This window comes from Penaeus monodon, chromosome 18 (assembly GCF_015228065.2).
Source record: "Penaeus monodon isolate SGIC_2016 chromosome 18, NSTDA_Pmon_1, whole genome shotgun sequence".
NCBI lineage: Eukaryota > Metazoa > Arthropoda > Malacostraca > Decapoda > Penaeidae > Penaeus > Penaeus monodon.
Genome location: NC_051403.1, coordinates 10994443 through 11007761, shown reverse-complemented (window position 1 = coordinate 11007761; position 13319 = coordinate 10994443). Strand labels below are relative to the sequence as shown.

Here is a 13319-nt window from a genome sequence, read left to right as displayed (position 1 = left end):
TCTATCACCGTCATGTAGATAACCATGTGAATTGACGTTTGTCCTTAATGGCAAAGGTAGTGTCTATACCGAATTACGCCAAAAATGGATAGCCAGTAACAGATTACTGTCCAAGATATCGCAAGATGTGTCCATCGCTGCACGTGCGGAGAAAGATGAGTAATTAGGAATGAAGCAATAAAGTCACAAACTGGCCCGAACTGGCTAAACATGGCTTATAGTGTGTTACAAGTGAAGAGAAAATGAATTTAATTTACACACACACACACACAACACACACACACACACACACACACACACACACACACACACACACACATAAACACACACACACACACACATACACACAACACAAACACACACACACACCACACACACACACACACACACACACACACACACACACACCATATATATATATATATATATGTATATATATATATATATATATATATATATATATATATATATATATATATATATATATGCATATATATTTCTTCTTCTTCTTCTTCTTCTTATTATTATTATTATTATTATTATTATTATTATTATTATTATTATTTATCTATTTATTTATCTATTTATTTATCTATTTTAATGCCTTCATTTATCGCACTGTTTTAGAAAAAAAATGTTCTCCAAACATGGAAGCGAGCACTCAGCGTGGTACCAGCTCCTGGCCGCAGAGAAGGAGAGGAAGCGGAAATTTGGAAAAGTGAGTTCTGTTTCCCATTTACCAATATCGTTTTTTTTTTCTGTATTTCTTTCTCTGTTTGTATGTTTTTCTGTTTGCCCATTTGTTTGTTTGCATGCCTGTCTGTCTGGGCCCCCCCTCTGTCTCTCTTTATCTCTTCTCTCTCTCTCCCTGTCATCATCGTTCTTAACAATATCAACATCCCTCTCGTAACTATTCTAATAACTCTCCGACTCCTCCCTCAGAATAAGCGGCATAACCTTCTGCGGTTGTGGCTTCCTCGGCATCTACCTCGTCGGCGCCGCTGCTTATATTGAGGAACATTACCCTCGTTTACTCAGTCGCCAGCTTGGAGGCTCTTCCTTCGGGTCTATTGTCGCGGCCTGTGTGGCGTGTGCCGTGCCGTTGCAGGTTTGTAAAAGGGGCGGTTATGAGGGGCTGTGAAGCGAGGCCTTTGGAGGTCGGGAAGAGGAACGGATAGGGTGTGGAAAGGGAGAGGGAGGGGAGAGGAAGGAAAGGGAGAAAGGGAGAAAGAATAGGGTGTAGAAAGGGAGGAGGAGGGGGGAGGAAGGAGGGGAAGTAAGGGAGGGGAGGAATAGGATGGAGAAGGGGAGGGGATAGGATGGGAAAATGGAGATAGGAAAGGGTGGTTAGCGAGGAAGAAGGAAATGGAAAGAGAGGGGGAAGGAGTGCGAGTAGCTAAGTTGGTAGATGGAATAGGAAGGAAGGAGGATGGAAGGAATACATGAGATGAAGAAGGAAAACTGCGGAAGGGGATAAAATGTCTTAAAGAGAGTAGGGGCGAGAGGTAGAAAGATGGACATATATATATATATATATATATATATATATATATATATATATATATATATATATATATATAGATAATAATAGATAGATAGTAGATAATGAAGGAATATATATATATATATAATATATACAATACTATCATATATAAAAAATATATATATATATATATATATATATATATATATATATATATATATTAGAGAGAGAGAGAGGAGAGAGAGAGAGAGAGAGAGAGAGAGAGAGAGAGAGAGAGAGTGAGGAGAAAGAGAGAGAAAGTATATAAATAATAAAACAAACAACAACACACAAACACACACACACACAACACACAGCAACACAACAACGAGATATATAGTAATAAAATATAAGAAAAGGAGAGAGAGAGAGAGAGAGAAGAGAGAGAGAGAAGGAAGAGAGAGAGAGAGAGAAGAGAGAGAAGAGGAGAAGAAGAGGAGAGAGAGAGAGAGAGAGAAGAGAGAGAGAGAGAGAGAGGGAGAAGAAAAAAAGTAAGAAAGAGAGAGTGAGAAGAGAAAGAGAGAGAGAGAGAGAGGAGAGAGAGAGAGGAGAGAGAGAGAGAGAGAGAGAGAGAGAGAGAGAGAGAGAGAGAGAGAGAGAGAGGGGGGGGGGGAAAGAGAGAAAGAGGCGAGACAAAGGGAAAAATAGAAAGAAAAAAACATTTTTTCTGCACTCCGAAATCACAGAACAGTCTCACCACATTATTTTCCCTCCACCCCCCCCACTTTAGCACATCCGACGCATCCTGATCTCGGAAGTAAAGAGAGTAAGGAAGACGTTCCTGGGACCTCTCAACCCGAACTACCGGTTGGAGGAGCCTCTTATGAACGCCCTTCTGGAGGTTCTGCCGGCTGACGCGCACATGCGGGCCTCTGGTCGCGTCTTCCTCTCCCTCACCAGCGTGTCGACCTTTGCCAGCGAGGTGAGTGACCCCGGCGGGACTTTTAAGTTATTATTATTTTGGCGGCGTTATGCCTGTTTTGCGCGTGTCTCAGTACTAAAAGTGTCTTACCGTTCTGCCTGCTCTGCGCGTGTCTCAATGATAAAAGATGTCTTAGCGTTTTGCCTGTTTTGCGTGTGTCTCAATACGAAAAATGTCTCACCGTTTTGCCTGTTTTGCGTGTGTCTCAATACAAAAATGTCTCACCGTTCTGCCTGTTTTACGTGTGTCTCAATATTTAAAATGTCTCACTGTTTTGCAGGTTTTGCGTTGAACATTATGTGGTTTGTGGTCAAGATACATCTACGTATCCGTTGACACTGTCACAGAAAATCATTAGGAAACAGGAACGATGAAAATTAGTATAAAACATAAAAAAAAACAGAACGGAAAAGTAAATTCAAATTCTTGAATGAATGAAAAGAAGAGGAAAAAATCATGTAAGAATAAAGACGCACCCAACTGCCTGCGTCCTGAAGAAAGAGACACTGAATATCCGTGGAATAACATCCTGCTGTTGCAGGTGGTGAGCCGATATTCTTCGAGGGACGAGCTGATACGCGCTATTCTTTGTTGTTGCTTCCTGCCTTATATCTCCGGTTTCTCTGCTCCGAGCTTCAAGGGACGAAGGTAAGTGAAAAGTGACGTGCATAAGGGAAATGTAACGTGGAAAAGTAATGTAATAAGTGAAAAGTGAAGTGGGAATGTGATGTAATGAGTGAAAAGTAACGGGCATGAGCGAAAAGTGAAGTGGGAAAGCAATGTAATGAACGGAATGTGACTGGGATAAGTGAAAAGTAAAGTAGGAATCTGATGTAATAAGTAAAAAGCGACAAAGGTGAGTGAAAAGTGAAGTGAATGAATGAAAAGTGACGTGAATGAATGAAAAGTGACGTGAATGAATGAAAAGTGACGTGGACGAGTGAAAAATTACATGGATGAGTGAAAAGTGAAGTGATGCGTGGCAAGTAACAAAGTGACAAGCGAGGTGGACGAATTACATGTGAGTGATTGACACGTGACGATGGTAAGTGTTACGTGACATGGTTTATTGACAAAATAATGCGGATGAAAGACGAATGACGTATCATGGATGAATGCTCCTTGACGCGGATGAGGTTTTGTTGTACAGAAAGAACTACGAACAGAGAATTTCTTCATGACAGGAAAGCACATAATGTCCTTTGTGTTTAGTATTGCCTCTTTTGTGCGCAATTGCCAATTATGACATTCAGTTCTTCTAAAAGAGATCTTTGAAGTCTCCTTTTAATGATCAGGATGTGTTGCAGTCTTTTTTTTTTTTTTTTTTTTTTTTTTTGTTTCTTCTGTCTTTGTGAATGAATGTGTTTGTGTAGATATATATACATACATACATGTGAATAGATTAATGGATGAATGAACAAACAAAATATTGTTAATATATGTATATGTGTATATATGTATATATATATATATATATAATATATATATATATATATATATATATATATGTCAGTGTCCGTATGTGTATATGTGTATGTATATAATGTGTGTATGTGTATGTATACATACATGCATACATGCTAACATACATATATATACATGTGCGTATATATTTATATATATACACATACACACACCCCCGCACACACACACACACACACACACAACACACACACACACACACACACACACACACACACACACACAACACACACACAAACACACACAACACACAACACACACACACACACACACACACACACACACACACACACACACACACACACACACACACACTTATTTATATATATATATATATATATATATATATATATATATATATATATATTTCTTTAGACCTTGTATCCGTCTAAGTAACTACACACCCTGACCTCGAGGACTGGCCGAAGGTTTTTCTTTTGCTCAACGCTGCCCCTTAAGTAATCAATTTTTTGGTCTCCTGGATTTTTTCCCTCGATTTTCTCGCCTACAGCCAAAAATCCTACGTCATTTCTTTCGACTCTTTGAAGAAATCTTGACTGGCGCCGTATTTGTTAAGAGTAAGATAGAAAACCGAGTTGTTTACTGTTTAGTTTCATTGTTTGTCAGCAGTATTATGCAATCATCATTACCGGCATGTTATGTAAGCCTAGGCGTAAGAACAGGTTAATTAGATTTTGATGCTTATCTAGATCTACGCATGGATATACGATGAAGATTTGTATTCAGTGCAAGAAAGAAAAGGAAAGCAATAGAAAAAAGGTTTGATTGAATTTTTCGTTTGCACTTGTCTTTTTTTTAATTGGTTTCTGAATATTTTCTCGCAGGATGATGTTTTTGCCTCCATTTAGCCAGGTTCTTTGCCTCAATACTAAAAGTTTTACCATTTTTATATTGATATTATCGATGAGAGAGAGAGAGAGAGAGAGAGAGAGAGAGAGAGAGAGAGAGAGAGAGAGAGAGAGAGAGAGAGAGAGAGATATTGAGAGGAGGAAGAGAGAGAGAGAGAGAGAGAGAGAAGAGAGGAGAGAGAGAGAGGAGAGAAGAGAGAAAAGAGAGAGAGAGAGAGAGAGAGAGAGAGAGAGAAACAGAGAAAGGAAAGAGGGAGAGAAGATAGAGAAACAACACACGCATGTTATCCTGGCGTCCCTTCCCCCTCAGGTACATGGACGGAGGTTTCAGTAACATCAAGCCCCTCGAAGGACCCTCCGTCATCACCATCAACGCCTTCTCGGGGAACTTCGACATCTGTCCTCAAGATTCCGTCGGCGAACACCGGCCTCTGAACCCCTTCCTTGGCCTCTGCGTCGCCATGAGCCAAGAGAACCTCTTCAGACTCAAATGGGGGCTCCTGCCTCCGGAACCCGAAGTGCTCGACCAGTACTTTCACTTCGGGTACTTCCACGCCAGGAACTTTTTGAGCCCGGGCGGTCCCAAGATCCCAAGACTGGTGGAGTGCAAGGTGGAGGAGAGCGAGGAGAGCAAAGCGGGCGCAGAGGAAGAGAGTGTGTGCGCGTGTGCTTGTTAAAGTCTCGTACTCTTTGTATATATGTGTACATTTTTATGCTTATAAGGCGTTACATGAAGAGTAACGTATATAATGTATACTGGTAATTGTGCTGTGATGATTAAAAGTAATAGTGATCTTCATATAATATATATGTTTAAACAACTACGTTGTTATATCATTTACATTTCTTCTATGGTTAACAAAATGGTTGACTGAAATATTTGCAGATGTAAGGCTAATCATATCTTGGAGAGAGAGAGAGAGAGAGAGAGAGAGAGAGAGAGAGAGAGAGAGAGAGAGAGAGAGAGAGAGAGAGAGAGAGAGAGAGAGAGAGAGAGAGAGAGAGAGAGAGAGATACATGACTACAATTATAGTCCTGTATCTAATTAGAAATATAAAACAAAAGGTGATAAACCAAACCTAGATAAGTTCTTGCTAGAGTAAGTAAACACAAGAGAGTGAGAGGGATAAATGCAACAGGTAGACAGACAAAGGCAAAAGGAGATTTGCATACAAAAGAAATGGATAGAGCTCTATATAGAATGACAAACAAACAAATAACTACACAGGGAAAAGTCTACAAAACGTACCAAATAAATCCCTGACTACAGGTAACATCAGTAGTACATTTCTTCACTTTAAGTTACCATCCTGCCCTCTTAGAATAGTAATAACACATATCTACATTAGTTAAAAAAAGAAAATGTTATTATAAAGTTCATTAATAACAAATGTTCATATCTCACCCCATGTCGCAAGGGCAAGGCTCTCGTTACAGACCATGTGTTTCCCCAGATGTTCTAACTCTCACAAACATCCTGCAGGGGAGCAAGATATTCTGTGAATATTGCAGTCTCGTATTGCAGCATATCTGTGTGTTACACTTCTACACCTGCTCTCTGCATGCTAACAGTTCTAGGAGGTTGAAATGTATTGCGTGTTGTTGATAGTCAAAGCAATCTTGGGATTGGTCGCTGCAAGTCAAGGTAAGATTTTGATATTCGTAAGATATGTTTGTGATGTATGTTCATGTATATGTATATGTATATGTATATATACATCGATACATATATGTATATCTACATTTTTCTATGTATCTCTCTGTCTATCTATACATATAAATGAACATGTATATGTATATGCATGTATATAAATATATATTTATGTATACATATGAATATGTATATGTATATGCATATATATATTCTTTTAACGGTAGGTTCATGTCTGAGCCGCCGTGGTCACAGCATGATACTTAGTTTTTTTTCATGTTGTGATGCTCTTGGAGTGAGTACGTGGTAGGGTCCCCAGTTCCTTTCCACGGAGAGTGCCGGTGGTACCGTTTTAGGTAATCATTCTCTCTATTTATCCGGGCTTGGGACCAGCACTGACTTGGGCTGGCTTGCCCGCACAGTGGCTAGGTAGGCAATCGAGGTGAAGTGTCTTTTTTTGTCTATGGATATTTATGTAAATGTATATGGATTTGCATGACATGTATGTATATGTGTGTATGTGTGTGTGTATATATACATACATACAAACACACACACACACACACACACACACACACACACACATATATATATATATGTGTGTGTGTATGAGTGTGTGTGTGTGTGTTCAATTCCCCGCCGCGGCAGTCGTAAAAATGCCTGCGCTCTAACTACTGGCTCGAGTCCGATCTCACAGTCAGAAAACGACATATCGTCTTGAGAAGTCAAAACGTGGTTTGGCGCGCAAGTGTTAGCGTGCCAAACCATGGTTGATTAGGAAGGGCTTCAGTCAGGCAAGGGTAGTACTGCCAAATAACCTCTCAACAGTGAATTGAGAGAGGCCCACGTCCTGCAGTGGAATAAATGCTGTTGAAAAAAAAGAGAGAGAGAGAGAGAGAGAGAGAGAGAGAGAGAGAGAGAGAGAGAGAGAGAGAGAGAGAGAGAGAGAGAGAGAGAGAGAGAGAAATACGTACGTACATGTATCTGTATATGTATATATGCATGTGCGTATTTCTATTAGAGAACTGCGTATTAGACTGCATGACACATGCATTCATATTTTGAAAATAAAGTAATAACATGCTTGACCATATTCATCAACGTATGAATTATTATTCCCCATGAACGCTTTGCAGTTTGCTTACTCATAGAACTATAATCGCATTACAGGAATATTGTAATTCAAAAGACATTTCTTCTAATCGCATGATATATATACCAACATATATATTTATATCAAATCGAATGATATACCGTATAAATCGATGATATGCTACATTCAAGGTAATGTAGGTAGATATCAAACAGGTAAATAGATAGGTAAGGAAAGGAATTATAAAGAGACACAAATCGAGAGAGAGAGGAAGGGAGCAGTGTAGGACGGAGCGAAGCAGAGGGAGAGAACTGAAAAAAAAAAATGCTTTGCCGTACGGATGTCATTATCTAGGTGTAGAAGTGTGCGATAAACATACAGGATTCATCATGTAACTAAATTAAACACACACACACTCATAGTATGTACAAATACATACATACAAACACACATATATATATCCCTGTGTGTGTGTATGCATGTGTTCATGTATGAGTGTCGTGTGTGTGTGTGTGTGTGTGTGTGTGTTGTGTGTGTGCGTGCGTGTGTGTGTGTGTATCTGTGTGTGTGTGTGTGTGTGTGTGTGTGTGTGTGTGTGTGTGTGTGTGTGTGTGTGTGTGTGTGTGTGTGTGTGTGTGTGTGTGTGTGTGTTGTGTGTGTGTGTATGCGTGTCTGAGTGTGTATGTGTATAACGTATATACATATATATATATATATATATATATATATATATATATATATATAAATATATATATATATATATATATATATATATATATATATCTTTTTTTTTTTCTTTTTTTTCAAGTGCCCTGTCCTACAAGGACGTTGGCGATCATGGATTTCCATGATCGCCAAAGATCATAAATGATTCACACTGTCGAGTTATGATAAAATAAATTATGGGGAAAATACTAATGGCTGTAATCATAATTGATAATCCTGATATCTATTCCATTATTAGTACTGATATTAGATAATAATAGCAGCAGTAATGATTACAATGAGAACGAGGATACTAATTATAATGATAACAATAATGATAATAACAATAATGATGACAAGTATAGTAACAAAACCATTACATGACAATAATGATAATTACAACAACCGTACTAGTGCAAAAGTAGTAATAACAGTCATATCAGTAACAGTGTTAAAATAAGCATTATGAATATTATCTTTATTGAAAGGTGTGACGAAAATGTCAGGATAATAGTGAAATAGTAAAGCCTACAGTAATTTATGAAAATAATGATTGTGATGTTGTTATATTGTTGATGATGAGTATGTGGTGTTGCTGTTGATGATGATGATGTTTATGATGGTGATGACGATGATAATGAGTATAATGATGATGATGATGATGATGATGGTGATGATGATGACTAATACTAAAAACATTGATGATAGTAATAGGATGAAAATTATATCTGTAATAACAATAGTATTACAATATCGATTATGATAATTGTAAGAATAATGTCAGTAACTAACAGTGATATTAATCATAGTGATAGTGATGATAATTATGATATCAACGTTTAATGACAACATCGATAATAATTCCATGAATTATTTAACGATTGCAATAAGTTGTGTGAAGAATGGTGCCAATTTAATTTTATTTAGATTTTATTAAGATTTTATCCCTAAAAAAGATTTCTCCTCGGAATAGTCAGATATCAATATGTAATTCGTCTTTGTATCAACGGCCCGTAAATTATCTTGATATTTATTGGTTTTCTTCATTACTGTTAGGGTGTTCATTATGATTCATAATTATTCACAGTCGCTTCATTTTCTTTCACTCTCACTTTCATAATCTGTACCACAGTTTTTTTGAGTTCCTACTCTATTTGGTAGCCGTATCGTATTTCCTTATTTTATACCTTTTCCACAAATTCAACCTCGCATGTGACTGTATGGAAGACACACCTTTCCCCGTGAAAAAAGTCACCCCGGTCTTATATGCGAACTTTGAATGATTTTCCTTTCCTGACTATGGTATGCTCAGCTGAAATGGGGATGCGTTTTATATGGTAATCATGTTACTGGTTAATTGTGGAAATGCTTGGTGGCTGATGACACTACAGGGTGTTGAGGCGGATGCTCCTGAGTTATGACGGTCTGTGGGCATCACTGGCACTGTTGTGACTGCTGGGAACAGTTCGAATGCCAAGGTGTCACTCCCTGTTCGCCACACCTCCTTCGTCAATAAAAGTGTCCTTTGACGGATGCTCCCTGATCCCACGGTGTCCCAAGTTGACTGTATATACAGACTTTTATTTGTGATTCTTTAACCATCATCGTCATCATCATTATTATGTTTACTATTAACATCATCACTATTATTAGTAACATCATCATTCTTAACGTATTAGTTTTGCCATTGTCATCATTATCATTCTCGATCTCACTCTCATTAGATTAATTATCTTTATCACTATTAATGCTATCATTGAAATAAATTAACTAAAAAACACTGTACCCTCACCCTCTCAGACTGCCTCGTGCATGACGTAGGGGACGCCAAAGGAACTACAAAAACGCCTTCGATCTTCGTCAGGAACAGCGCAGTTCTCAGCATCTTCTACGGCGAAGGATTCCCCTCTAGGACGTTTACAGATGGAGATACAGCATTCGAGGTCCATCTTCAGTTGGGAAACAAAACCTTCATTTTGGCTTTTGGCGAATTCAGATTACAGGTGTCACAGCAGGGACAAGGTAGGAAGCGATGGTGGGGTATTTCTTTTATTTCAACCCACTTATCACACACACACACACACACACACACACACACACACACACACACACACACACACACACACACACACACACACACACACACACACACACACACACACATATTCATCAATCTGCATCTAAAATGACACAAGGGATGACAATACAAGTAGGTCATTTTCCTTGTTTCTTTATCGCACTCTCCTGACTACCAATCTCTATTGTCTGCCAGAAATGCGGGACTTTGGCGACGCCGCCTTCCCTCTGGATTTGCGTCGGGGTACATGGCAGATGATCGGCGTGGGCGCGGCGGGCGGCTGGCTGACCGTCATGGACCCGCTCTCGCCTGACCTGGTTTTCCAGCGACATCTCGGCGACGCGGGGGGCGGGGCGACGAGGCTGCACGTCGTCAGCCAAATGCAGCTAGCGGTCATCTTCAACTGTGAAGCGGGTGATTCTGATTATACAATTAGATACATTATTAATATCATTTGATTTTCACTTTGAATATCCTGCCACAATTTTTTTTCGGAGTTTTGAGTATTTTTTAATCAACTTACTGTACTTTTCTCATGTGCAGGTTGCCCCGTGCTCACAAGCCCCTCGTTAACAGCGCAGCATCTTCAGGTAGCGTCCAGCCGCGCGCTCTATGTGTTCCCGCTTACCAATCGTTACACAGTTTCACTTGAGGTATTGAAACTGTCTTTTATTGTTACGGTCTTTGTTGTACACATACGGACACGGACACATTCAAACAAAAGAAAGATACACAGTGCTTTTACTTCTTTATACACTTACACTAACACCCCCACACACATACGCTAACACATACCTTCCTCCCCACCAACCAACACCAACACGTACACGCACAGTAATTCCCTTTTCCCTTCACATCAGCGAGCCCGTCGTCTCTCCCGCAGGTGGAGGTGGCGGGAGCGGGAGGCGGAGGAGAGGAGGCGGAGAGGCTGCGGCTGGAGGTGCACCCGGGGGGCATGGCTCGCCTCAGAGAGTGGAACAAGGTGCAGGTCCTCCTTGAGCCAGGGAACCACGAGGTATGGGAGGGCGGAGGCTGGGAAAGCGTCTGTAGGTTGTGATTATAATGATGGATGAAGATGATAATGATAATGGAGGGGTTAAATCTGAGGGTGACGATGGTAATGACGATCAAATACTGACGATTATTATAGTAAAAAATATGATAGTGAAAATAAAACAAGTAATGCCAGTGATACATTTATCATTACAGTTATCATGACTCTTAAAACATTAATGAGAATCAAAATCATCATCAAATTCATTATCATCACCAACACAAACCACCACCTCTCCCTTAGAACCTGGTGATTTTGGAGATAAACGGAGAAGTGACCTCGAGCGACGCTGTTCGTGGCAGTCTGGAAAACGTTCACGTGACACTGACGGAAATCAGCGATGCTAAGTTTGCTGCGCGTTGTAGACCCGCCAGTCCCCGGAAAGGCTAGTGAATTTGTGTTAGACAGGATTAATTGTTGGAACTGGAGATGTGTCTTATACGTGCAAAAACACACGTATACATACAGGAGTTGCACACACACCACACACACACACACACACACACACACACACACACACACACACACACACACACACACACACACACACACACACACACACACACACATACACACACATCTACACACACTCGCTGACGCAGACACTCAAAAAAGGGCGAATACCAATTCCATATCACCTCCAATACTCCTTACCAAGGTAGCCGAGGGTTACTCAGTGATTCCCATTTTCCCCAATGATGAAAACATAAATCCTATCTGTGGCTTCTTAGCACAGAATTCCCATGCCAACACCTCATGAGTATTTCATAATTTTATATAAGTATTTTATAGTGTATTTCCTCTCCCACAGAAATGGCCGGTACCATCCCTTTCTCCTCCTGCTCATGGAACCTCGTGCTTGGGTTGATAGCAGTGTCCGCCCTACTCTCTTTCCTCTTGTTCATCACCTGCTGCCTCCTCTGCTGGACCAAGTGCAAAAGCAGAGCTAACAATGACAAAGACATTGCAAAACGTATGATAAGAAGGACACATCCATTGCGTGAAGGTAATTATAAGGCAAACTAAAAAGCAATAGCAATAACAAAATCAATGACAACATAAAGCAGGAAGCCATTTTAAGAAAAGACGACACGATTCGTATACAATGAAACGCGTAGATGTAATATATTCAAGCACACACGAGTATGTAACAAAATAACACAATACCCAGTAAAAAAAACATACCCTTATAATTGAAAAAAAGTATCTTGGATTTAAATTCTACGTTCCACAGTAACAATACTGAAGGCTACATCCCCCACACCCTCACCATCTCTCCTCGTGTGCCTCCATCCCCCACAGAACGCAAAGTCACGTCTTACCATCACTACGAAGAAGTAGAGAGGGTCGTTGCCGAGGCCGTGTTCCGATCCAGTCCTCTGTGTTCCGTCCCCGAAGAGAGCGCGTCCGAACCCCCTGACGTGGACTTGGCCGTGGGTGGAGAACAGCTGTACCAGAACATACCCGGGTCTTACAAGGTGTAGAGGGAACGCGTCACAAGAGTCGTTTTATTTTCATCAGGTTGAAGAATGTTACTGCTGGTTTTGATTATTTTGAGGGTTTATGACTCGACAGTAAGATAATGATTTCCGCTATTAACGATTCTGATAGCACCAACATTACTACTGCTACTAATACTACCACTGCTATTACTACTACTCTATCTACGCTACTACTATTACTACTGGGAGTGGTAGTAGTAATAGCTACTATTTCTAACTGCTACTACACCACCATTACTACTACCACCACCACCATTACTACTACTACTGCTGCTCTACTACTACTACTACTAATACTGCTACTGCTCCTATTCCTATTACTACTGTTGCTACTAATATATATACTTTTTTTCTTCAACTGGCTTTTCCATGTTCATCATGGGTCGCCGGTGCGGATTTTCTTGTATCCGCATCTTCACTACGGTTTGGCACGTTTTTACGA

General features: G+C 40.0%; 1 protein-coding gene across 1 annotated transcript; it reads left to right on the top strand.

Annotated features, from left to right (window-relative positions):
• Positions 1-634: 634 nt before the first annotated feature.
• LOC119584231 lies at positions 635-13115 on the top strand. The gene is given in 13 exon segments (XM_037932741.1): positions 635-705; positions 707-718; positions 943-1108; positions 2253-2444; positions 2986-3092; positions 5106-5434; positions 10045-10266; positions 10517-10735; positions 10865-10974; positions 11205-11336; positions 11619-11760; positions 12187-12381; positions 12678-13115. Coding segments are annotated over 13 exon segments (2079 nt in total). The 3' UTR covers positions 12860-13115.
• Positions 13116-13319: the final 204 nt, after the last annotated feature.